At 47.0% G+C, this 27091-nt stretch overlaps 1 protein-coding gene across 4 annotated transcripts in view; it reads right to left on the bottom strand.

Moving 5' to 3' along the window:
• Positions 1–2606: 2606 nt before the first annotated feature.
• The window catches only part of Mcm9 (minichromosome maintenance 9 homologous recombination repair factor), an 81422-nt gene continuing 56937 nt past the window's right edge, over positions 2607–27091 (bottom strand). For 2 of the 4 annotated variants that reach the window (XM_019210802.2, XM_019210801.2), the window contains 5 exons: positions 9257–9459; positions 8599–8802; positions 7601–7683; positions 7111–7256; positions 2607–4946 (listed from right to left, as the gene is read on the bottom strand). In XM_019210802.2, coding sequence (XP_019066347.1) covers positions 3587–4946; positions 7111–7256; positions 7601–7683; positions 8599–8802; positions 9257–9459 — 1996 coding nt within the window. In that variant the 3' untranslated portion in view covers positions 2607–3586. The remainder of the gene's footprint in view (positions 4947–7110; positions 7257–7600; positions 7684–8598; positions 8803–9256; positions 9460–27091) is intronic. The other 2 variants (XM_033763201.1, XM_033763200.1) reach the window with 1 other exon arrangement.

Genomic DNA, 27091 nt, shown 5'->3' on the forward strand with positions numbered 1-27091 from the left:
CCGAAGTGAGTGCAGGGCCTGGATTAGTGAGATGCAGGCCCATGCTCGCCTGGGAAGGTAAGCCAGGAACCCCAACGCAGATCAACAGCTGCAGGGACCTGGAGTGGGGGAGTCTCGCTCACAGAGCGGGGGCGACCCTCACTGAGAAGCGGGGACGAGGACCTGGAGGCCACAGGAAGCTCTCTCAGACAGTGTGCTCTCCCGTGCTGATGAGGCTGTCCGCGGCGCCCTGACAGCCAGGTAAGGCCAGCCCATGGTGTGAGCCTGCTTCCTTCCTCGCCCGAGCAGTTACACAGACACCTGCAATTGTGTTACTGCTCTCTTAGATGCATTGAAGCCCCCAAGAAGGCGGGTGAAGCTTATCTGATAAAGGACGGCTGGGGTGTGCCTGCGGATGCTGAGTGACTGAACAGGGCCTGTGCACCTTATGCCACATGGTATGGAGCGAGACCTCCGTCCTCCTCAGCCGCTGCAGTGTGGACACGCCTGGCCTGGCCTCCCCTGCCGTGCCCCTAGTGGACTCGGGGGTTCGGTGAGCTGCACCCGAAAGGCTCCCTGGTCCTGCCAGTCCAGGCGGGCCTCAAGTCCAGGCGCGCAGGCTCTGGACCACAGCGTGTGGACGGGCTGTGTGGGCTAGGCCTCCCTCCAGGGCTGACCTGGCTCTCCTCAGCATTGGCCGTCCAGGAACTTCACCCTGGGCAGGTGGTTCGCGTGGCAGGAGACAGAAATCGGGTGCACACAGAAAACATTAGACTTGTTAGAATTAAAATTTATCAACCAAAAATGGATCTTTATTATTGAAGTTTTGCTATGCCTTCAGAAAAAGTCTAAAATTCGGCTGAATTATGCAAAGATTTAAAGATTATTAAAATAATGCTTATTTTGCCTATATTTCTACAAATATTTCTACAAATTCCAACAATGAAGTTCCTCATACATTTTAGGATACCACATAAACACTGAAGATTAATCTTTTTCAGTGTCAGGTAACCCAATTATTTTACATAGTAATAATAAAATGTCAACTAAATTTCCTTTCACAAAGAAAATTAAGTATAGCTTTTATTATTTTGAAACAACTTACATTTTAAAATCATTTCGAGGAGTCCAGTGGAGTGAGATAAAATTCTGATAAGCTGATTCAGAAGGTTTCTTTTTACAGCTTTCCTTACTGTCTAGAAGTATGACCTTCAGAGTGTACATATTCCCCTGGCTCTTGTGCCTCCTGGACACACACATCAAGGGCTGTGTCAGAGAAAGCTGTAGTTGTGACCCTTAAGATAATAAACCGTTTCTCATTTCTGAGGCCACACAGTGGGGGAGCCTGCGTCCATCAGTGACTCTCCTGTGTCCCCAGACCACTGACCTCCACTGACTGCGGCTGAGGGTTGGGAGAACCACAGCTCGGGAAGATCCTGTTTCCAGGCAGCATTAGGAGCACATCAGTGTCCCCATGAAGGGACACACCACTGACTGAGCAGGGGTACTGAGGATATCCGACAAGAGCACAGCAAGGCGGGCCTAACACAAAGGCAAGCTGTGATAGAAGTTCAATTTTTCTTGGGCTGGGGGTTTAGCTCAGTGGTTCCGCTAGCTGCCTCACAAGCACAAGGACCCGAGTTCAATCCCCAGTACCAAAAACAAAATGAAGTTTAAATTTTATGAAGTAGGGAAGTGTTTACACTGACTACTTCCTTCTGCTAATGATTTTGTCTGTTTATAATTATCTAGCTATGTACTTAATTTCTAGATGCGTAAGTACCCAAGCATAAACATAAGGAAATTCTAAATTGGCCAAATGACCCTGGAAGAAAGTACTAAAACTGAAAATAAGGTGCGCCAGTCAGTATAAATAAGAGGACCGTTTCGGGCACAGACACTGGTAACCAAGTGGAAGATGGCCCGGGCAGTCACACAGAGGCCAAGGAAGAGAGACAAGCAAACGCTGTATTTTAAAATACGGATTACCCAATGTGCTGAAGAGCTGTGTCACCTACAAAAACGAAATCTCTCACTAAAAATGAAACCTCTAGAATCAAAACTCACAGTAAAGAATACACATATTTTAAATGATGATAACAGAATGGATCAAACCTCACAGATTAGGTACTTCAGGCATGGAAAACCTAACACATCATTTCTACAAAAAATAACAAGTTTCAAAGACAAAAATTCGTAAGAAAGAGACTTAGTTTGCCACTGAAAAATATCAGTCACACACTGTGGCTCAGTTTTGAAATATACTCGTCTATATAATCAGACATATCCAGACCAAAATTCAACTGGTCAAAAACTCACATCCTTTCTTTTTCCTTTAGTTATTGGGAAAGAAAGGATACTGAAAGAGTAACAATTATTTAGAATCACCCTATACTGGGAAATTATTAAACTTAATCATAGAAATAATAAATTAAACCAGAGACTTGATGTTTTAGAATACACTTAACTGAATACATAATAAACATTTTATAATCACTGCTTATATGTTTATCAGCTGCTTAAGATGCTTTAAAACTTTAGAAGACTCATGCACACTAAATTTGTACTCACAGTTTAAAATTTTCCAGAAAATTTACTCAGCAAATTTTGAAATTAATGTTTCCATGCTCAAGAAAAATCAGGTTCCTAAATTTTGGTTTTCTGCATTTAATGAAGTAAACTTTAAACAAAGTATGTGTAGTTTTGAGTAATCTTCATGTCCAAAAGTCCTTAAGACAATTAAGGAGTTAATCATGTTACAAGTGCATAATTCAGAAGAGAAAAATCTGTAACAATGGACTCCCAATGACTCCCGCTAGCATCCCAAGGAAGAAGTGATTTTAAAAGCACACAGAAAGACAGGGCTTGTGTTACAGCTTCCTTCCAAGCAGTAATTCACCTGCTTTTAAAGACAAGGGAATCATAGCTGAGCAGGGATCACATTCCCACGTGGACCACCTGGGCGACGGCACACGACACATGATTGGCTGGCACATCCCCTCTGACCACGCAGTCACCCGCCGTGTTGGAGGCGTGTTCCGAGAGGAGAGAGGCACAATGGGCTGGCTCAGGACACCGGAAGATTCAAAGGTCGATGCTTCAGAAAAGCGGCCTACGGCCAGTCACCTGATCTCCAGGAATACCACAGAAGTGTAAAGAAGCCTCTCCCAGGACAAAAGCCTCATCACTATCTCGTGATGAGGACAAACACAAAAGTGGTATCAGGAAAATCACAATTTTGGCCAACCATTCCAAATGATAATAAATGTTCAACACACTCAGTGCAACCAGGGTGAAAACACAAAAGAAAAAACAAAGAGTTCATCTGCCTTGTTAAGATTTAATGAGTACTGCCTTCCTGGCATTTGTTTCCGGATGAAGAGATTTAGGAAGAACCTCTCTTTTATTTAAAAAACTAAAGATGAAAAAGCAGAAGCATTTTGGGAATGTCAAGCACTCTACTCGCAAGACGGAGCTGTGCAGCAGTAGCCCCCACTGTCGCGAGGGCCGGCCATCCAGTGGGAGCTGACCTGGAAGTCACTTGATGTCTCATAAACGCCATGTGAGTCCTGAGGGTGCTGCCCTGAGCTGGGAGCACCACCCACACTCAGGGCTTCTTCCTCAGCTCTTCATCCCAGTCAAAATCTAGTACTTCGTCATCCAGGTCTGATAAAGTGAAGAGAGAATTTTTGGAAAGAACCGGTTTCTCGGCAGAGGCCTGCAGCTGGAAGGACATCCGTTTGCTGCCAAGCCCCGGCGCCGAGGGTGGGTGAGGCGGGCTGGGGCCACCACGGGTCCAGTTCCTCCCTCCAGGGGTGGGCAGGGGCTCTGCCTGGGACTCCGCCGGGGGAGAGAAGGAGAACCTTGCCAGGGTGGCCAGCGTGCCCGCGTGGACATTCCTGCCTTTGGTGCTGCAGGGAGCCACCGCCCGGGCTCGCTCACTGGGCTGATGGGCTGAGCCTGCCTGGGTCCTGGGCTCTAGTTCAGGGCCACCACTTCGCTCCTCTCTGCACACATCTTCCAGGCGTGGCTGCTGCGGCTCACCATGGGGCTGCCGGGAGCCTCTGCTTGTCAAGGTGGACACAGCTGTGCTAGCTTGTGTCCCGGACCCCCGCTGGGGGGCTGCCTGACTGGGACCTGCCATTTCAGTGGTGCCAGGGGAGCCAGGGGAGTGGGTCAGCTTTGACTTCTGCTTGAAAGTAAACTTCGCTAGCTTGGCTGCAGGGGCACCCGGTGTCTCAGCACTCCCGGGGACCTTGAGTCTCTTTCGGGTGGGCAGCTCCGAGGTGCCCTCTGGGCCACATGCAAGAGCAGACTGCAGAGGGCTAGGACCCTGGAGCTGGGCTGGAGCCTGGCCGGCCGGCCTTCCCAACACTGGGCCACCCTCCTGCAGCCTCCTGGGTGGCCTGCCAGGGGCACTGGGAGCCAAGTCCAGCTCCTCCTCCCTGGCTGCCACCTCAGACCCAGAAGCACCCCTTTTTGTCTCTTTACCCTTAGCCCTGGGAGGCTGCAGGGGGGCTTCTGGTGAGGGGAGCTGACCAACTGCAAACGGGCCCTGGTGGCCTGGCCAGCTCTTTTCCTTAACCCAAGATCTATTGTCAGAAGTTTCCACAGCTGCCTTTTGCTCAGCTGTCTGGGAGCCCGGAGACACAAGAGCAGAGTTTCGCGGTGCCGTCCTCCGAGCTGCTGTGGGCTCACCCCAGTCGCTGCCGTCCTCTCTGTGCCCAGCTGAACGCTTTCTTCCTGGGGACCCACTGGGCCCCAGATCAGGCCGGGGGTCCAGAACTGGGCTTCCCCAGGGGCTGCCTCCAAGCGACAGGGCCCACAGGCTACAGCTCGGTTCCTGCTGTGTTGAAGTCCTCAATTTCAGTGTGGCCCCAGGGCCACCTCCAGAGGACCCTGGAGTGGTCTCTGCCTCTGCCTCCACCACGCGAAGCTGGGACGGATGCATACCCTCGTTCTGCAACCTGGCACAGACAGAGAAGGAAAACGCGAGTGAGGGGAGCAGAATCTGCCAGAATCTCTCCACCTTCTTGGAGCCAACTGGAAGTGAAGCCTAACATCAGCCCGAGAGAGTATCAGGAAGAGCATCCCGGGGCAGCAGAGGGAACTACGCTGTGAAAACATCAAAACAGAAGAAAGTGCTCTGATAGGCACCCTGACTTACCCTGACCCTGGAGTGAGCTGGAGGGAAAGCCCACTGGTTCTGCAGACTGAGGGTCAGCGTGGACAGGCCGAGCAGCTGCGGTGCTGACTGTTAGCACTAGTGTAGAAATCGAACCAGGCAGGGACTGGAGTTGGGACGGGCATCCTGCCCAGCAGACACAGGGCTCCACATGCCTGAGCCACTGCCTCTGGAGCGCAGTCATGGGGGCACCCAGGCAGCTGGACGCCCCTCCTGCAGAGCCTGGCCACTCGCAGTCAAAGCCTCCTTCCTCGCTGAGTGAGGATCTGTTCAGCAACACTCATTCTGAATACACCGAACAAACACCAGGACTGTCCTCCATCAACGGGCGCCCTGCAGCAAGGTCCCTCAGAAGGCCCCCTAACACCCACAGGTGGCCTCCCATGACCCAGCCCACATGTGCTAAATCTGGGGGAAAATCACATCCAGAGCAAAAGAAAAAACTCATCCACAATTCATATGGTATTTACGTAGGGGTACTGGGGATCCAGCGCAGGGCTTCATGCTGAGCTACACCCCCAGCCCCGTGTGTGTGTGTGTGTGTGTGTGTGTGTGTGTGTGTGAACTTTATAGTGAGACAAGGCCTCTCTGAGTTGGCCAGGCTGGCCAGTCCCTCGTTCCCTGAGAGCTGGGGTCACAGGCAGGTACCAAACCTGGCCGGCTCTATTATTTTAATCTATTTCTTCCTCAGAAATCGAGTTTCCCCAACATGCAATATCAGCAGTTTTACCTCACCCTCCTACAGGGCAGTACCTCTGGTCTCTGCTTTGAGGCACGATGACCACTACGTGGGGCAGACTGTCACAAATACCAGTATTTTTATTATGATTTTATGATTTCCTCAAGAAACTGAGACCCCATTCACTGGTTGGGTTTTTCTCCCTTGGTAAGATTAATGTTAGGTTGGGTCTAGTGCATAGCACTCTGAGGCTCATGCCAGAACATCACAAAGAAATACCCATAACAAAGACCACCATGAGGCACAACCCTGACCTTTCAGATGGTCAGCACTCTTTTCCCCCTCCTCTGGGACAGCTGTGTTTGGATTTGAGAAGTTCACTGCCACCTGTCTCATGCACAGCACTGACGGACTCACATTCGCTCCTTTCCTCAACCCACTTCCTGCCGTTTCTGTCACTTGGGCTGCAGGAAGTGAGTGGCCCTCAACAGGCAAGGACAATGGGCTGCAAAGGGTCTGCTTTGTCGAACACCCGGGACTCAGAGGTGCAAGGGATCGCCGCACCACACTCTGGGTCATAAGAGAGCTGGGGTGACAAGAGCAGGTGGCAAGTTCACTGCACCTGCACTCAGGGCCTGCAGGATACACTCAGCCCCACTTCCCCAAAGGCTGTGCTGCGGTTATAAATCAGCAAGAAGATGCTGCCGGGGTCAGGAGGAAGTAAACAGGACAATCAGCAGGAGCAGCGAGGTTTCCACCCTGTTGTGGTCCCAGCATAGGCCCCGCTGGAGGTCCGTCCAAGGACCAGCCACTCGCTGGTCCGAGTGGACAGTCTCAGATTCCTCACTCCTGCTGCCCAGGGACACAGTCAAGTGTTTAGGTCTGCGCAGCGGGTTCAGGCCAGATTTGTGCAGTGCTCTGCAAGCGTGTTGTGACTGACTCCCAAGACGCATGCCTCCCCGCTGTCCTCCAGGCCCACTGCCCACACTTCCAGGAGTCACAAGAAGGCTGAGCGCCAACACTGGCACTCTTGGCATGGCCTGTGACCTGTGTGGAGAAGAGACAAGCCCTCTCCTGAGCCCACAGAGCTAGCACTCAGTGTTTTTAAGAAGCCACTGGGTCTTGGAGTGTTTATTACGCACTGAGAAATCAGTACAGTGCCCTGCAGACGTGACAGGGAGACTTTTCACTCAGCTTACACTGTGTGGTCTCTCAGATGCTATGGAAAGATTTCTCTTAGTTCCCTCTCCTGGTTTTCCTTCCTTACCTTTCCAGTCTCTGAAGCTCTTCGCTCAAGAGGCCCTGCAGCTCCAGCCTCTCAAGAATGAGTCTGCACTGCTGCTGGTACTGTGCCTGAGGGTCTTCAGGAAAGGCCGTGTGGAGCGCGTTCAACCCCCCTAGCAGCGCACCTCCCTGCAGGGGTACAGGGCAGGCAGAGCTGCAGGACAGCTGCACCTTGGGAACCACTCACCCCGGGGGGCTAGTACCGCCCTGCACCGCACCCCAGGGTCCAGTCCCTGGGGTCCCTTCTCTCCCCACGAGCTCTGGGCAGCAGTGACTGCTGTGGTAGACCACGGACACCGCTCAGGTGTGCCCAAACACCCTGCCTTGCTCCAGCATTCAGCAACAAGGGCAGTGACGGCCCCCTCTGCGTGTTCCGGCACTCACTAGGCCCAAACTCAATCACGTATGTAACTCCAGGCAACACGCTGAAGCTCCCAAGCAGGGTAGATGTTCAGTGCACAAAGTATCCTCACCTGCATGGAGGACTCCATCACTGACACCACGGTGACGGCATCTTCCAGAGTCACAGTGTCGCGAAACATGAGGCGGGCGTGAGCTGTGAAAATGAAACGCGTTTGACTTCCGCAGCATCTGAGGGGCTACATGCAATCCTGTGCCTGAGTCCCCTCCTCCAAAACTGTATTCTATGAATGAGCCACTCATAATAAATTAACTTTACCAGATGAAGTACAAAAGTCCACATTCCACTGACTTTGCAGCTTTATGCTAGTAATGGGCCTAAACTTGCCGCCTAGACTACACAATGTTGCCTATTTACATGAAAAAGTACTTGGACTCTAGAAAATAAAGGGACTGTATAAACATATATTTAATATTCAGCAACTTTTAATACTCACTTTTTAATCTATGGTAGAAACATATAAAATTAAAACTCATTTTTCACTTCTGGCATTTCTTTTTGTCTATGATTTACGAGTTTCTCAAAGCTACCAAGTGAGCACAGCTGAATTTTGGGTATTTCTTGCCCTAATGTTAGCTATAAATCCTTGAAAAAAATGAGGCCCTTTTGTTTATCATACTTTTATTATGCTTGCATGATTTCATCATATGATGCATTCAGTGCGTATGAACTTTTAAGGAGTTACTGGAACAGAGCCAGTGTGAGGAGGCACTGGGATGCATGTGGGTTACGTGTCCACGTCAGTCTCGTGTCGGGCAGCACAGGGCACCACCCAAGTGGCTGACACCGAGCAAGAACCAGACAGTGCTGACAACCGAATGCCGACAGGGCTGCGCTAGGAGGAACGTAGGAGAGGCGAGGCTGCCCCTGGGACGGTCCCCATGGGACGGGCAGTCCTGAGGACACGGAGGACACTGCTTCCACCCAGCACCCCTCCTGCCTGGAGCAGCCAGGTCTCGGGCTTGGGCCTTCACTGCCACGTGATGGCGGGTGCCGCACACGTTCTGCACATGGGGCGCTCGGCGACGTCACGCGGTGTCAGGCACCCACCTTCTGCTAAGCGGATCAAGCTCTCCAGCAGGCGTATGGTCGTGCGGGCCGCGTTGCGGGCGTCGCTCTGCCTCTGCATCTGGTAGTAGCGCAGGAGAACCTGGTTACCCGCATCTGACAGCGTGGGCTGCAGCGTCCTGACGAGGCGGAAGTAGGTCTTCATCTTCTCCATGCTCCACAGCCTCTCGGGCTCGCTCGGATAACCTGTGGGCCGGCGGATTCCACAATGTGTGTCACCGCGAAGGGCTCTCCCTCCCGCACCCACCCGAAACGACAGCAGGCTCTGCCGTGGCTGCCCAGAGCAAGCAGTCCTGGGATCTGACTAGAAAGGCCCGCGTCCTCGGGGTTCACCCTGCGGCACTCCGGGCTGCTCACTAGGAATCAGCAAGCATGGGAACTCTGCTCACAGAGACTCGCATGTAGCGATTTCCCCTCACAATCCAGTCATGTGCGTGGCAAGAGGTCGCCTCGGCGGTCTTCTCAGCCAGCAGGTGGCGAGGCCCCCCCTCCGCTCACCTCCCCTCACTCCTGCCTTCTGGCTAAGCATCCCTTCGTGGTGTGTAAAAAGGGTATCTGGGGCGTTTCTTTTTTTCAAGGAGAATTTCCTTCATTTAGACCGGAGCTTTCCGTGTCAGCCTGAATGGTTTTCTTTGCACACCTTTATTCTCTAAGATGAAGGAGGAAATGACACGATCCCAGTCTTCATTCTTGGTATCGAGCAAGACTAGGATCAGGTCGAATCGACTGAGAAGTGGGCTGCCAAGGGCGATGTTCACTGCCACAGACTCCTGGGGGTCGTACTGGCCTTTGGGATTGGTGGCGGCCAGGATGGTGGTCCTTGTGTTCAGCTTGCACACGAGGCTGCCAAGAAAGAGGGCAGATTCATGGGCCATGAGATCAACCTTGTTAATAAAACACAGAGGCACTGGTTCCCGGAAAATCCAGAGCGAATCCTGTGAGAGAAAAATGTGGGATGACACACGATCTCTATCCCAAATGCCAAGTTCATCAAGAAAGCACCTGAAACCAGCTTATCTTGAAGAGAATAACTCATAACTGTCCAAGAAACACTTCTTCATACATTGGGGAACAGAGCTGGGGCCTGGCACATGGAAGGCCAGTGTTCTACCCAATGTGCTATATTGCCAACATTTTATCTTTGTACTTTGAGAGAGGGTCTTGCTAAGTTGCCTGGGATGGTCTTCACTTGATCTTGGTCAAAAGGCTAAGAAGCGATTGCCTAGGCTGGTCTTGAACCTGTGATCCTCCTGCTTCAGCCTCCTGAGTAGGTGGGATTACAGGGCCTGGCTCAGTTAACACTACACTACTATAATGAGCGGACCCCTCTGCTAAGTGCCAAGAGGCATAGAACATTAAGTTATACATGAACAGTGCTCTTAAGGAGCCTATGAACCACTCGCTCCAGTGTAACTCAGGAAAGCACACGCCAGGTTCTGTAAGCATAAAGTTCGCAGAACTAAGGACAGTGAGTGTTCGTGATGGAAAAGGCAGTCAGTGAGAGAAGCAGTAGAAAGCAGTTTCTGAACCGCAGTCTCACGGTGTCTGGATGTGTCCAAGCTGAGGGAGATATACCCTTGTGGAGGGTGGAGATGGGACAGTTTTAGGGAACGGTGAGAGCTAACACAGAAGCCTTCTGTGTACTCACTCCTTTTGTTTTGATTTCTCTAATCATGGAGGAGAAGCAATCAGGAAGACTAAGGGCTGGTTTAGCGTGGAGCCCAGGCAGCGGTGTGGTGGCTGGCACCCACAGGAGAGGGCAGAGGCCAGGGCAGGGCCTGGGGAGAGGCCCCAGTCCCGTGTGGGGCAGTGCAGGGTCACATGCGGTAACTTAGCACTCGCTCTTCTACTAATCAGTGTTGGGCAAGTCCTCCATGGGCGTGCTCACTGCAGCAGCAGGGTGGGGTTTGCATCTGCAAGTCTTCTGGTTTGGTGAGGGGCAGGCTGTCTCTCAAGGGCTGCAGGCCTGTGACCTCAGCACACATGTGCTCCATCTGTGCATGCTAGGATTTCCAGCTGCCTCAAGCAGCGACTTCCTTGCCGAAGCTGAAGGAGTTCGAAAATCTTTGCAGCAAATGGCACATAAAGACACTCACTGAATACGAGAAAAACAAGTAATTTCATGGCAAACTAAATCTTTTTTAAAAAATTAACGAAGAAAAAATTTCAATAGATCACATCTGATAGTTAATGTACAAAATGAAGGCAACTCTTTAGGACTGGGAACTCCTGCGATCGATAACCAGGACCAGAAAAATCCCAAAAAACAATGTAATGAATGGTTCCTACTCATTCCACATACAGCTGCGGTGACTTACATGTATAAAAAAGGAATATTTCTGCAGTTCTGACACTGAAATAAAACATATCCACATAGGAGATAATTTTTAGAATTTATTTTTAATGCTAGGTAAATTTAATTGGCCATTCAACATCTCTCTGATTAACATAATTATAGGGCATTTCCTGGGTATAAAATAAGGTGGGTCCTGGAAACTCAGGAAGGCCAGAATGCAGTAGAACCACTGGGGGCCAGATAAGAGGGCTCAGCAGAGCACTGTCAGACAGCAGTTGGGCAGGGCCGGCAGGAAGAGGCTCCCATAGGGCACACCAGGATGACGGGAGGGAAAATCTGAACCTCAAACGGAAAATAAGCGTGTGAAGACAGAAGGGAGATGGTATATTGTTTCTGAGGTAAACGGGGGAAAATAAGCTTAAGGAAAGGGGCTAAGGAAGATTTGCATGCGGAGAACAGGCTGCCTGTAGGAAGCCATCAGAATGCGCAGGCGGTGAAAGGTGGGGACAGGTTGGGCAGAGGTGACTGGGGGAGCAGGCAGGTCCCTGGGCAGAGGCAGGAGGGATGGGGAAGCTGACAGGGCTCCAGGCAGCAAAGAGGGGAGGCTGCGCATAAACCTGGAGCCTGCAGGCCTACAATCAAATGTCTCTATAAACACTGAAGACAGGCACACCCATGCACCTGCACTCTGGTCCCCAGTACCACGTGCACTGGAGGCGCAGCATTCATACTTAGTGAGAGGCAGCTCATTCTCCCCAATCTGAACTCCACTTGCTTCAGTTATATTAATGAGAATAACTACCGCGCTGTGGTCGTACCAAGCATGGTGCCACACAGATCATTCCGGGTCACCACAGAAACCTGAAAGGCAGTGTCTTCCCACGAACTGAGAAATAAGGACGCTGTGCACGGACTCACCCCCCAGGGCACACACATGGCAGAGACCCACAGAGTTGGCATTTATCACCACCCCTCACATGCACCTACCGGTCCCTGCGCTCGATCTGAAAATTCATCCGACACTTTAGTACCCACCTACTCGCTTATCTCTGCCCAGTAACTACGGTCCCTGTGAGGGACTAACTTACTGCTATTACCCTCGCACCATCCGGCACCTATTAAACACCCAGTAAACACATACTAAATTAAACATAAAGTTATTTAGCTCAATATATATTTCTAAAATTCTGAGTCACCTCATATTCACAGGCTTCCACACTCATAACTCAGTGACACTGACACAAACTTCTTCCTGCCTTTGAGTGGAAACACTGGTTGCTGGAAAAGCTACTTTTCCATTTATTTAATCCACATGTTTAAACTTTCCTGCAAACACTGCAGTCATTTCTATAAACATCGTAATGTTGGGTTGCACAGGTGGGCTGGGCTGGCCAGACCCTCCGGAGTGCCCGCTGCCCACGCTGCACGCGCAGGCAGCCCCAGCTTGGCTCCCACGCCCCCTCCCCTTCCCTGCTACTTCCAGCTCAGCTCCGGCGGGGCAGTGGCTGCCGCGTGCTCACCAGAACTTGCGTCCTTCCCGAGGGAGAGGACAAGATGATCCCCACCCCTCACAGCTAAGGAGGGCAGCGCTGCCCAGTCCGACAACCGGACGAGGCCCCATGGCTTCCTGCGCACCCTCCATCTCTCTGTCTTTCAGCAGACTGAAAGGGAGATGTGAGGAGGAAGCCTGAGCCCTGGATGACTGTGGGGAGCAGGGCACCCACTCTCACCTTCGTCTCCATGACACAAGCAGGAGAAACTTCCGATGGTAGGGTATACGAGGGAGAGCTGAGCACAGGAAAAGAGTGGCCCTGTTCCCAAGGGGGAGACTTCAAGCCCCAGACAGTAAAAGAATGAAAGAGGCCAGGCCAGCTGCAGTGCAGGCTCCGCCAGCCGCGGGCGGCTTCCCATTTCTCTATTAATAGGGGCTCAGTCAAAACAAACACTGCTTAAAAGCGCGAGCAGTAACAAATATCCTACAAACTGCATACAATAAAAACTCGTCAGTGGTATTTCCAATGCATCCTATATTTTTTGATAATCTTAAATGCTAGAAACATAATTCTTCAAATGTTGCTGCTGTTTGTTTCTGCGATGCTAGGAACTGAACCTAGGGCCTCCCACATTTCCCCCACTTTTTAACTGAAAATTGTCTTTAACATCAACACTGACTCAGTGAGTTGAAGCGTGGTTCCTTTGCGGCAGGATGGAAGAGCCAGGGTGAGCGTACTGACCCATACCCAGCTGGAAGGAGCGGAATCCCAGGGTGCAGGCCTCGAACCCTCGCTTTCACGGCCTGGTGGCACACTGTGAGACGGGAAGGAGGGCTGGTGCTGCCCAGGGGCCCTGTGTGACCCCCGTAAGTGCCCACCAGACCCCTGCAGGCAGCGGGAGCGGCAGGCCCTCCCCCCCCCGGCCCCCTCGTTCAGGTCTGTGAGGGCCCTCTCTCACCGGTGACCAACAGGAGTCGGACACGCGTGTGTGGGCTGCCGTCACTCCCTTCACACGCACAGCCCACGTCCGCTCACGGCCTACTCTCGCCTGTCTGTGATAGAGCACACTGGACGGCACACAGGAGCTGGGGGCCCTGGGAGCGACCGGCAGCCAGACCTCCGGCCCCCTCGTTCAGGTCTGTGAGGGCCCTCTCTCACCGGTGACCAACAGGAGTCGGACACGCGTGTGTGGGCTGCCGTCACTCCCTTCACACGCACAGCCCACGTCCGCTCACGGCCTACTCTCGCCTGTCTGTGATAGAGCACACTGGACGGCACACAGGAGCTGGGGGCCCTGGGAGCGACCGGCAGCCAGACCTGGTGACACTCAAGGTGGCCGGCAGCAGAGGATGACAGTGGCAAAGGACAGCAGGAGCCCCATCTCCATGCCGGGAGGCTGGGCGGGGGCGCCAACAGCATCACGTGGCACTCTAAGCTGCAGGCGGGAAGCACCGTACTTCCCAGGGCGCAGTTCCTAACCAACTAGGGGAGAGCCTTCAGCTGATCTGTAACAGCTCAAGCAGAAGAGGACGGTGTGGATGGTCACCAGCAGGGACCAGAGGCAGCCCTCATCTGACTTCCAGTCCAGGGGCACGGTGGACACCCCTGAGAAACACTGCTCTACCCAGCCAGCATGCTGGGGCCACCCTCGGGCAGCGTCTCTTGGTGGGGCTGCCTACAGTGATGCATCCCTCTCCTCCCTCCCTGCCTCACCTCGCTCTGAGCACAAGGCTTCCCGGAAGCCCCGGGTGGGGAGGAATCTGACCCTGCAGCTGGGGCTCCTGAGCTGGGCTCAGCAAGGGGACCCTCACGGGGTCACAATACAGATGCCAGGCCCTGCCTCAGAGACTCCCCGGGCCTGGGCCAGGCCAGGACACGGGTGAGGGCAGGCCCTGGGATCTCCTGCCGAGACACTACCACACTGAGTTGGAAAGGAACCTCGAGAACAGCGAGCCACTGTCTTCCCCAAATCAGTATTCAGCATCCTGCAGCCTCGGCAAGCGTCGTCACGTTGTTTCAAATGAGGGCTGCCGCTGTGTGGCACTGTGCTGCAGTCCCCAGGACACATCTCCGATGTGCACAGCCTAACTGCAGATAAACTCAAAGGCTGACATCTTTAAAGCTCTATTGTGTCATCTGCTTCTTAGTTTCTTCTGTTTCATTAAGCAGTCAGGTCAAAATGTAAGTCAACTCTCAAACTTTAAGAAGGCTCGCAGAGCTGGGGGTAGTGGCACACACCTGTAGTCCAAACTACTCAGGAGGTCAAGGCTGGTGGATTGCTTGAGCCCAAGAATTCGAGGCCCACCTAGGCAGCACAGCTGAACCCCATCTCAACAAAAACAAAAACAAAATCGTGCACAGATTTATGTAACACGAGCAAAGTTTCTGGTCTTCTCAAACATTTATTGACTTAGGGAGATCTGTATTTTGGTTACTGGCACTAGGATTTTCATTTAGAAGGCCAGGTATTCTGAATGTTTTACCTTTTTTTTTTTTTCCCCCGATGCTGAAAAACAATAAAACTTTTGCAATGCAGAAATCACACTGGTTCCCTTCCAGTGGCTTAAGTATTTGACTGGTGGCTGTTTGGGATATGCAGGTATATGACCACCAGGGAAAACACCGTATAAAGTTTAACCTCAACCCAAAAAACTAATTTAGGGGATCTGATCAATTAAACGGAACCATTAAGTGCTGTTCTAATTTTTGAAAAGGCCTCTCTATCAATCTGCAGTGCATAGACAGTGGCACATTAACAAAAAATAACTTCTGAGAAATCCCATCCGGCTCTAGAGGCCAGCAGATGTTCCGACCCGGTGGCTCACACTGACATTCTCCCAGACATGAGAACTTAAATGAAAGCTACACTACTCAGCTTCTTGTCATGGGGACAAAATACCTGACTTGCACAACGTAAAGAAGAGAGGGTTATTTTGGCTCGCGGTTTCAGAGATTCCAGACCAAGGTCAGCTGACTCCAGAGCAGAAATGTAAAGGAAGAAGACAGCTCATGAGGAGGCAGGAAGCAGAAAGGGGCAGGAAGGGTGGGGACGGGACCGGGGAGCCCTCAGGGGCACCCCAGGGCCCACCCACCTCCCCAACGTGACTGCACCTCCTAGCAACGCCTCTGCTCGGAACTAACCAACAGACTAACCCGCTGAGGAGGGTCCTGCCTGTGGTGCAGACCTCCCGAAGGCTGCACCTTTCACAGGGTCGTTTCTATTTAAATCATAAAAGTCCTTTAACACGTCAGTGACTTTAGTCACTGCAGATAGGAGAGGAAGTAAAAACAGTCATCTTCAAGAGTTCCTGAAAAGGCGTGTCAAGGAAAGGACCAGGTGTATCAAAGGAAAATCTGTAGTGACCAAGAGACTGGGACTGGAGTAGATACAGAGATCTGTACTGCTGGCCAGAAGGAGAATCTTTCAACTGGGGAATAAGGAGGAGGTTAAGCTGTCCTAAAGGTAAAATTCAGAATACCCAGGATCTTTATTTTGATACAATCCACATGAAGTTTGCCTTTTTCACACTTAATCCTATCTGCTACTAATTAACATGTTACGCTGCAAATCTGTAGGGACATTTTCATCAGAGTTTTTGCCTTTGGCAACTTGCTACATACTTTACATTAGGAAGATTAACAGGCCTAATTAGGGGCAATGAACTTAAAATTCTGGAAGCTGTCAGCCAAAATGAGATAAATTACTGTTGGGGGCAGATCCAGTTTTGTCCATACACAGCAGAGTAACAGAATAAACGGTATGAAAGGTGAACACTGAGCCAGAGCATGTCCAGTGTTCCCAACACCAGGCAGACGGCGGGTACGCACCCAGACTGGGCACACTACCGCTGAGGGGGCAAAAGCAACACGGGGTAGTCCTGCTTTTCTTTTCTATAAGTGATATTTCTAAATGTTTCAAAAACAGTCTAGATGGAAGAGAAAATTCCAACAATGGCAGTAGTAGCTATAACGTAGGGAGGAACTGTAACGGCCACACTGTGCAAGTCAACAAGAGCCTGCGTCTTGCGAGTATGCGCTAAGCACTGCCATGATACCCTGACATCTCCCCTGTCTCTCTGAAACCTACTGAGCTCAAGGCCCTCCTATAGAGACTGGTTCATGAGAGGAGGAGCCCACTGATGGTCAAAGCTCAACCTACTGGTTGGGGGTGGTCACTGGGTGCTACAGGAGGGTTTATCTCTTGCTGTTGCTCTTCCCTGTGCCTGCTTCTTGCCACCATGAGGGGAGCAGCTTTGGCTGCCATGCCTTCAACCACGATGCTTCTGTGTTGGAGCCAGCAGACTATGGACCGACACCTTGGGAACCTCAAGACAAATTAAACTTTTCTTCCTTTGTTTGCAGGTATCAGGCACTTTCCCCCAGCAACAGGAAAGCTAACACACTTGTTTAATGGAAAGTTCTTTGGTATATTCCTTAAGTGATTTCTCTGGCCTCATTATAGCTCTGGACAGGCCAAACAGTAGAATCCTTACCAAGTGCAGGAACCCACAATTCCTTCCGAGTAAACTTCCATTTAGGGACCACTGACCAGATCAGAGACTGGCACCTGACCCAAAGACGGACAATCCATAGATTAGGCAGGGGTCAGGGAGCCATTTCCTGCATAAGTCTTTAAGCAGGTATGACAGCATCTCTCTGGGCCTCTCTTGAAGGCATCTGGACAGGAAAGATGACTCCCTTACTCAAGACAGCTGAATGGGGCTGAAAGACCCAGACACAAAATGTCAAAAACAAGTTATCTGAGTCACACAACGGAAAGACAGGACTGAAGATGAGTACACTTCTGAAGCTACGGTGGCCGTGGGATACTAGCACTGCATTTTATATACGCTTTGAACAAACTCCCATTCTACCACAGCCTGTAGTTACAGCAGTAGAGCAAAGTACAGCAGTGTTTCCAGTGAGCAGGGAGTGGAGCTGCTACCTCAACACAGCTGGGCTGGCTCCAGACTCTGCTCTTAATCACTATGTTCATTCTGCTATGTCCAGTGCACCCTGTGGTCAGTAGAGAGAAGAGTTCTTGATGCCGTCTCTCAAACTTGCACCGTGTCCAGCATAGATCACGCCCAACATTCCACAGTATAAAGAAAACAGCATTTCTGCACGTATTCTGCAGTGAGGCAGCCATGGCTGAGGAGCAGGTCAACTGATAATCTGTCACTTCTCATGTAGCAGGCAATAACCTGCAGCACCTCAGGTAACATCTGAAGGATTATCTGTTTACTTATTAGCTGCTTGAATTTCACATACATTTTTATGTATGTATGTATTTATTTATTGTACCGGAGATTGAACTCGGGACCTTGTGCTTGCGAGGCAGGCAGTGGCATCACTGAGCTAAATCCCCGGCCCAATTTCTTCTATTTTAAACTTGAAGACCTCCACAATCTTACAGGCAACCTACATAATCTGTAGGCAGCTCCATCCATGGGAAAGGCTTCTTTGTATTGATTTTAATATGCTCCTGGCTATAGATACTAAGGGATACAGAACAAGTCTAATTTCATTTCTATATATGAGTTCATTCAAATAATTATAGATAACTATCTCTCCAATTACATTTTATCTAGTATTGATCAGAAAAATATGTATAATATATTAAAAATGTATAGCAAAAGTCAACATTATCAGTTAAACAATAAGAAAGAATAAATTAAAAATAAAATGTCGATTTCCAGGTTCCCATGGGAGAAAAGCAGCTCTTTATAGCCAGCTGTCTCCATATATCTTTCAAAGACATTTGAGATAAACAAGGACAGCAAATAAACCCATACAGCGAACTCACAAAACTTAAAAAGTAACCAAGGAAGATTACCATGAACTTCCATCTACCTGTAAAGACTTGGGAGGCCGATCAGAGTAGCCCTGGAGTCCTGGCTGGAGAGGAACAAGTACAGCTAGGTGAGTGCAGGAAAGTGCAATGCAGATCTCATGAGGGTGGCTTACAGGTAGAATCACCCACAGGAGGAGACTCCACACAGGAAGGGGAACACAGAGATCAGTGTGAGGCCTCAGGAATCAAAGCAGTTGGCTCGGGAGGAAGAAGTTTCTGGGACTAGAGAAGGCAGGACTGGAAATATTCTGAAGCAGGGGGAAAAGTGCCTCAGAGCCCTGAAAATCAGGGAGGAAGGAGGCAAGCAGTAGTTAGTGAAGATCTGACAGGAACAAACAGAAACATGAAACCATGTGGCACATCAACAATCCTCCTTGGTAATGGAAACACTGTTTATTTAAGACTCCTTGGAACTAACGATCAGTATACCTTCCAAACCTCTCAGAATCACCTTAACAGAATACCTTTTACTAACAACTCAGGAAAAAAGTAATTCAAGATGACTGGAAATAACATGCAACATCCATAGTAAACTACTACAAGAATAAAAATACCTCACTGATAAAGCTCTCTCCCTCCCCCTAAGCTTCACAAACCAAAGGAAATCTGTAATATAACACTCTGGCTTGAATTTAATATTCTTAAACAATATCTGCATATATCAAAAACTGCCCCAATCAGAAATTTAAACCTCATTAACATGAAAATACAAAAGACAGAAGTTATACACTGATACGCATGTGTATCTGAAAAATAACAAGATGAAGAACAGAATGAACATGTCAAGCTATGACAGAGGAAAATTTTCTAGAAATAAAAGAATCTTCTACATTTTAAAGGCTCATAATAGTTAGAAAAATTGAACAGGAATAATTAACTATGACACAGTCTTATAATAATATTATTACAAGACGTTAATATTACTTCAGAGTTAAAGGAAAAAGACCCTTTGAGCCTCCAGGCAAGAAAACCAAATCACCTGCCAAGCCAAGGCGGAGTGGCATCAAGTTTGTCCAGGGCAACAGACCAAGTGCAACCACATGACAGGAAGCACAGCGGCTGCAAAACTACAGCCACAGGCCAAAGCCAGCCTACACCTGGTTCCTGTAAGTAAAGTTTGATTGGAATACAGCCACACCCATTTGTACATATGTGGCCTACAGCCTCTCCTCCACTGTCTAGTTCACACACGAGTCCCTGTTATACCTTCTTCAGTAGCAGAGGTAAAGTGTCATGCCCACATAGCCAGAACCCTTTAGAGTCTGGACATTTATAGAAAAAGTTAGCCAACTTGTAAGCCGCAACAAAAATGCAAATCTTCCTAAATGTCAAACACACAGAGAAAAGAAATTCAGGAAGTTTATTTTAAAAAATGAAGCAGTTGATGCCACACATATTGGTCAACCAATAATTTGTGCTTAACTAATGTATTAGAAGATACTCAGATTGTTCATGAAGCTAAGCCCAACTTTATTTTGTATAGGAGAGAATACACTGCGTTCAAAAGGCCACACATAAAGGACTGAGCAAAGAAATATTAGGCAAATGCCAAATACTATGAAACCAAGAGTTATGATTCCGATAAAAGCAAGATAAAATTCAGACCAGGAAGCACAACAACAAAGAATTACAAACACGGCTACAATAACCACCTCCACAAAGCAGAAGCTGTATACACAAAGAAACGGAAACTCAATAATCAGAGACTGTCATACAGCGCTCACCACTCGGTCTAAAACACATCCAACAGTAGAAGCTAAGTGAGGAGGTGAGAGAAGACCCAAACACACCGTCGGTAAGGCACAAGTGTATGTTCAAATGTGCATGGGAACGCATCGCATGCACCCTGCTTATAGAGAGTAAGTCTTTTCTGAAGCATGCAAAGGCCAGTAATGAAATTAGCCTTATATTAGGCCATAAAGGAAAAAACTCATTAAGTTCCTTAAACAAGAAATAATGCAAACAATATTCTCTGAGCACAATGCACCAAAACCACAGATTAATAACAACAATAAATAAATACATAACGTTCCTTCTATCTGGAGATTAAAAAAATATTTAAGCAATTCTTTGGAAAAAGGGCATGTACAAACAAAAATGCATAATTTCTAGGAAAAAATACTCCATATCCTAATCTATAGAGTACCACTGAAGCAGTGCTAAAGAATTTATGTCTTATAAATTCACATTCGGGGCACACACTTGCTCAGTTGATTCTTATGTTGCTTACTTTTAAAAACAAAAACAAGCATTGGAAGGGTAAATTAGAAACTAATGAGAAAATATCTATCAGGGACAACAGAGAACAGAACTAAAGGGATGGGGTGGGACAGTGATTTCTTTTTATATCGTGTTGATTTTAAATCACGTTTTATAAATTTAGAAATAAAATTCAACTAAAAAAATTGAACAAAGTAAACTGTAAAAGTGAACACCAACGTAAGTTTAAAAATATGCTTAACAGTATATCAAACCAATAGTATAACACATAATAATAATAATATAACAATGAAAATATATAAACTACTTTTGAACATGTGCTCTGACAGTATTTAAACTTAGCAAAATATATTCTAAGCACACAAAACTGCAAAGAAAGCTTGAATTATTAGTTATGGGTGGTTATTGACAATGGTGCTGGTGAAATAATTCTGAAACTATTTTGGAGGTTCAACCGAGTTCAGAAATATGGGGAATCCTACACCTTCATATATGTAACAGGTTACATATAAATATATACAAATATTTTATTTCACATATATGGAGATTTGTTAAGTATCTTCTTACCCAGTTGTAAGGGAGTATCGGCTCAACAATAGTAGACATTATTTTTAAACCATGAACAAAAATTTGCTCTTAACACTTCTGAACTGTACATCTAGAGATGGTGAAGAAAGTCAGCTTTATTTCATGTGTGTTTGATCATGAATGGAAATTAAACAGAGCACTGCCGCCCCCATCTACCAAGCTTGCAGCGGAGCCGAGACAGAGGTGGGTGTTTCACATGCTGAGCCGAGAGGAAGGCTATGGTTATTTTCCTTTCACAGATGAGTGGGCAGAGGCTCAGGATGACAGCGATTTACTATGAAGTCTGAAAAGAACCAGGGCAGGGTGCAGGGATGCTAGGTCTTTCTGACCCAGGAGCCTCTGCTCTCTCTCACCATAGCCACACTGACTTCCACAAAAATATTAACAACTTAGTTAAACTTTAGTTTATATCTACTGCTGTTATTACTGCTGGATATATGCTTTTTATAAGTGATGATGTAGAAGCATTATGGAGATTTCTCAAAAAAACTAAAAATAGAAATTCACTTGACCCTGCTATTTCTTGTTTGGATATCTTCTTGAAAGAGTTCACCACTGAACAGTTTACCCGGAGCATCCCTTGGGTAGGTGTCCTTTCAACCAGTTGATTCTTGTATTAAATAAATTTGATAAAATTGTCATTTTTATATCTCCTTTTATGTTATCTTATAAAAATTAACAAAACCAATATACAACTTTTGGTCATCCTGTAGCGGTTAAAGATGTCATATTACAGTGATACATGCATATTTGTTTATAGCAGCACAACTCACAACAGCGATATCTTGGAAGCAGCCCAATATCCATCAACAGATGAATGAAGAAAATGTGATCTTTATATACAATGGAGCACTGCTCTACCATAAGTGAGGACAAATTTGGGGCATTTGTAGGAAAATGGGTGCCCCAAGACCATAATGCTAAGTGAAATTAATCACAGAAGATTAAACATCGCATTGCTTTTATATGAGGAACCCAAATAATTTAGAGAACAAAATAGGGATATAAGATAGGAAACAGTGAGCTATCCTTTGTGGAGGTGTAAAGGGTATCGGGGGTGTGGGAGAGAGGGGCAGAGGAAGTACAAATGGGATGCGATGTGCACATGTACCAGCTCCCAAGACCATGTGCTCTTCATGTCATAAATTTAAAAGAGAAAAGAGGAGAGTGCATGGGGCAGTCCCAAGTAACTGCCCTCTCTGTGGGGTGATCATCTCGAGCTGTGCGTTGGCTCGAAAACATGGGGCCTCATGATCCAAGGTACAAGTTTCAGATCCAGGGTGCATAACTGCTGCTTTTACATAAAATGTGATCTGCTGAGACTGAGAAACACTCGTCTAGTCGGGATTTCCGGCCAGTACTGTTAGCTCCATCATGCCAGGACTCCACCGCAGCCCCTAGGGGGCGCCTGTTGGCACGAGTGCACAGACCTCCCCAGGGCGGGATGGTTCAGCCAGCTCAGAGCCCCCCACCCCGTGGTTACAACGTATCTAAAGGACCTCACTCAATTGAACAAGAAAAAGAAATCTTTCCAAGATGGAGAAATAAAAGGTCCAAGCTTCTTTAGAGCATTAATAGATTACACAGTATGCAATGTTTAGAAAGTCTTTAAAAATGCGTTAACAAAATAGTATAAATGTCTTCCTGAGTCAGAAACGGTTATGTGGGGGAAGAACAAAACTGAACGCCACCCAAATCCATACCTGACACCGAGTGAGTAAAACCTATTTAACCAGAGTAGAGAAGCACAAAGATCATAGCATCCTTTAATGCACTAAGTTACAGTAATCTTTACATGAAATAAATATGCTAAAATGGTTTTCAAAATAAAAATTCTTACATAAATGTAAAGAAACTGGAAGACTAAAATACTGGTTGTGATCCATGTCTCAATTCAAAAGGTATTACATTTTGGATAGAAGCCAAGACAAAACAAATATTTGGAGGATTTTATCTTAAAGCCATAATAATACAAATTTTTAGCAAAGTAACCATACAATAATGCTCACCATGGTGTGCTGGTTTAAAAGGAAGCCCCAGAGAAAAGCTCATTAAATCAAAGTCCTCAGAGTTCTACTTGGCAAACTCTAATACATATTGTACGTCTGGCAGATGGTTTAAAGAAGAAACAGGAAACTGAGGAGCAACATAATTAAAGTTCAAATCTCTTGCCTCCAAGCTGAGTCCTCTCCTTTTCAGCAGATGAAAGAAATTCAATTTGTAAGTTATTCTTAAAATTATTTCTCACGGGTCTGGGGATGTAGCTCAGAGTAGAAAACTTGCTTACTGTGTGTGAGGTCCTGGCTTCAATCCCCAGCACCACCATTAAAAAAGTGTCACTCCCCAAGTAAAACAGGCCACTGCTCCTGCTCTCCTTCCCCTTGTACTGTTCTCCTGTGGGCTCTGCCTGCACAGATCCACCAGCAGGGCTCATGCTGGAGCTGCGAATGTTGACTGTTCTCACACCGTCGCCATCAGGAAGAGTTGAGGATGGAGAGTAAGTGTTGGAACTTTCAGGGACTTCACGTCAGCTGAATCTAAAATAAGTATTTGGGCTTATCTATTTCTAGAATTCAGGGGTCCTATGGTACAAACCACACAACTCTAAGATTCACCTTTTGAGGTGTGCTCATGTCACCCCCTAACCCCCAACCTCCAGCAACCACTGCTCTTTCTCTCCTCAATCTTGCCTTTTCTAGAATTTCACATGAATGAAACCAGAAACCATACAGCTTCTTGGGCCTGCATCTTTCCCTCTGCAAACCCTGTAACATGTGTCCATATTGCTGCACACACAGGTTTGTTCCTTTATGTTGCTAGCAGCACTAGTGAGTGATACATAGATGTATCAAGATGTATTTATCTATTCATTGCTTGATGTGTTTCTCAGCTGTTTTCTTTCTTTGGTTTTTTTTTTGGGGGGGGTACCAGAGATTGAACTCTGGCCCTTGTGCTTGCGAGACAGGTGGTGGAACCACTGAGCTAAATCCCTCTGATATGTTTTCAATTTTGAGTGATTATAAATAAAGCTGCTCTAAACTAGGTACAAGGTACCTTTTACCTTTTGCTTTATAGATATCCAAGTGTTCAAGCATCATCTTTTTAAACTATCCTCTCTCATAAATTATCCTGACATCCTTCTGAAAAATCAATGGATTTTATCGCATCTGTTTCTAGACCCTCAATCTGCATCTACCCTTACTCTCATGCTATGCCTTCATTACTGCAGTTTTATAGTAAACCTTAAAAGTCCTCCACATTTGTCCTTTCTCAAGCTTGTTTTGCCTCTTCCAGTTCCTGTGCTTTTCTATATAAAGTTTAAAATCATATTATCAGTTTCTACAAAAATGTCCTTTGTTATTTGACTAGTGTTACACTGATTCTATAGATTGCTTCCAGAAGAACTTACTTCTTTTTTGGCGGGGAGGTATGGGGGTTCGAACTCAGGACCTTGTGCGTGCAAGACAGGTGTGGTGTCACTAAGCTAAATCCCTGGCCCAAGAATTTAAAATCTTCTGATGAATGAAACCAAGTATCTCTCTGGCCTTTTAATTTTTCATCAGTGTTTTGTAGTTTTTGTCTTTGTTTTTCAGACAGGGTCTCACTATATATATAGTTCTTGCTGGCCTCAAACTTTTGGTGATCCTGTGCCTCAGGCTCCTGAGTACTGGGAATACAGCATGCCCAACCTGATTTGCAATTTTTAGGGTATATATTAAAACACATTTTGCTAGATTTACCCCTACATACATCCTGTTTGGGGAGGCTTTTATATATGTTCATTTTGCTTAAATTCCCAATTGTTCATTGCTATCACACAGAAATACAATTAATTTTTTATATACTGGCCTCATATCCTATGACATCATTAAATTCATTTATTAGTTTCAGTTTTGGGTTTTTGAGACAGGGTCTTGCTTTTCATAGATTCTCTGGGATTTTCTATGTAGAGGATCACACCTGGCCTCTTGTAATGCTTCTTATAGGTTTTTTCACAGATATCACTTAAAAGGCAAGAGGAACTTTTCTAATCCATTGAAAATTTTAATCATGAATGAGTATTTAATTTTTTCCAATAGATCTTCATTTATTGAGAAAAAAAAATGATTTTTGGTACCAGGGATGCAACTCAGGACCTCATGTTTACAAGGTAGGCGCGGTCCCACTGAGCTAAATCCCTGGACCTTGTTTTTCTTTTTTATTCTGCTAATATTATAAATTGCACTAATTGGTTTTCAAATGTTAAAGTAATCTTGAGTTCCTGGGATAAGATCTGCTTTGTTTGTTTGTTTTGGTCTCTGAGATCAGCACAGGACCTTGGGAGATCTGCTTAGTTATAACATATAATTCTTTTTACACAGTGTTTGATTAATTTACCCAAGAATTGGAAAGACACTTCTGCTTTGGTTTATGGGTGATACTGGCATGGAGTTTTATTTTCGGTAATTTGTTGGTCAGGTTTTATTGTTTCCATGATATATTTTTGTTTACATTCTTTTATTTTTATTTATTCTTTAACTCTTTGGTTGACACAGCAGAAGGTGATTTCTTACACATGTCACACTCGGCCACAACAGAGAACAGAGCTAGTCCAGCACAGCATAGGTCAGTTGGAAGCAGGCTGAGTCTTGCAGAGGCGGTCTTGGCGGTGCACATTCTAGGCCCACTGAGACACATTCCAGACAGCAGCATGCAGTCCAACAACTTGCACAGCATCCTGCTCCTTTGTCTTCGTGCACCGCTATTACCTGGACTCTGCCTCATCTTTTTCCTTTTGCTTTTCATTCTGCACATTTGCTTCTTCCTCTTCTTGGCTCTCACAGTGCAGAAGTTTCTAAGGCTGATAGCTATGTTCTTTCAACTTACCTATGTGTCTGAATGTAAAGTCAGTTTCTCAAGGGCAGCATATAGTTGGATCTTATTTTATTATCCAACCTTCATGATTTATTATTAATATGATTATTCAAATGATGGAATTTAAGTCTATCATCTGAGGCTAGGGGTGTAACTCAGTGGTAGAACACATGCTTAGCACGCACAAGGCTCTAGGTTTGACCCTCAGCACCATAAAAAATTTTTTTTCTTAATTGGGACAGGGATTTAGCTCAGTGGCATGGCTCCTGACTTGTAAGTGCAAAGTCCTGAGTTCAGGTCCCAGTACTGCAAAAAAAAAAAATTCTTTATCTTGCTGATTGCATTCTATTCGTCCTATTATTTGTTCTTTTAATTTTTGTCCTGTCTTCTTTTGGATTGTTTTAATGATTTCACTTCATTTCTATAGCTGCTTTATAGATTATGCCTCCCTTTTTCCAGTGGTTATTCTAGAATTTCTATCTTTAACTTATTGGTCTATTCCAGACTAGTTCTGTTCTCACTTGTGGCCAAGGGTACCATGTATAATAAACCATTTATTCTTCTATGTTAGCTGAATAATAATTAAAAAAAGAAAAGAATATAAATAAAAATATACCATGGAAACAATAAAAACTGACCAATAGATTATAGGAAAATAAAACTAAGCAGTGCTTGGGGCCAGGGTGGTTCTTGGTCTCCTGGTCTTACACAGCGTCGGTACCTGGTCTTGGAAGGGGCAGAATGGAGATCAGGCAGCCTTTCACGTCTCCCACACATGGCAGCTGAAGTCTGCCAAATGCCTGTGCTGGTTCTGCCCCACTCTCAATGGCAGCACACCTCTGCTTTTGCTGTGTCCATGTGGTGCAGCACCCTAGATCCAAGGGAGTTTACTGTCCTTCTCTCTGAGGAAGATGGCTTTTATTTCTACCCTTCTCCCAGAAGCAGTGTGCTTTTTCCCAGGTCCTGGGGAGGGCAGGATTTCCTAACCCTCGATCCCATAGAAGCAGAAGGGTTTTTGCCTTTGCTTAGAGGCCTTGGGATGTGGAGCTATGTTGCCTAGCATCCAGTGATGAAAGCTATTGCTTCACGTGAGAGATGTCACGTCTGTGCCCAGCAGCAGCGCCTTTCTGCTTACATGACTGAGGACCCAAGGAGGGGCTCGCTAGCCTT

This window comes from Fukomys damarensis, unplaced genomic scaffold (assembly GCF_012274545.1).
Source record: "Fukomys damarensis isolate Sample0158 unplaced genomic scaffold, DMR_v1.0_HiC HiC_scaffold_14, whole genome shotgun sequence".
Classification (NCBI taxonomy): Eukaryota; Metazoa; Chordata; class Mammalia; order Rodentia; family Bathyergidae; genus Fukomys; species Fukomys damarensis.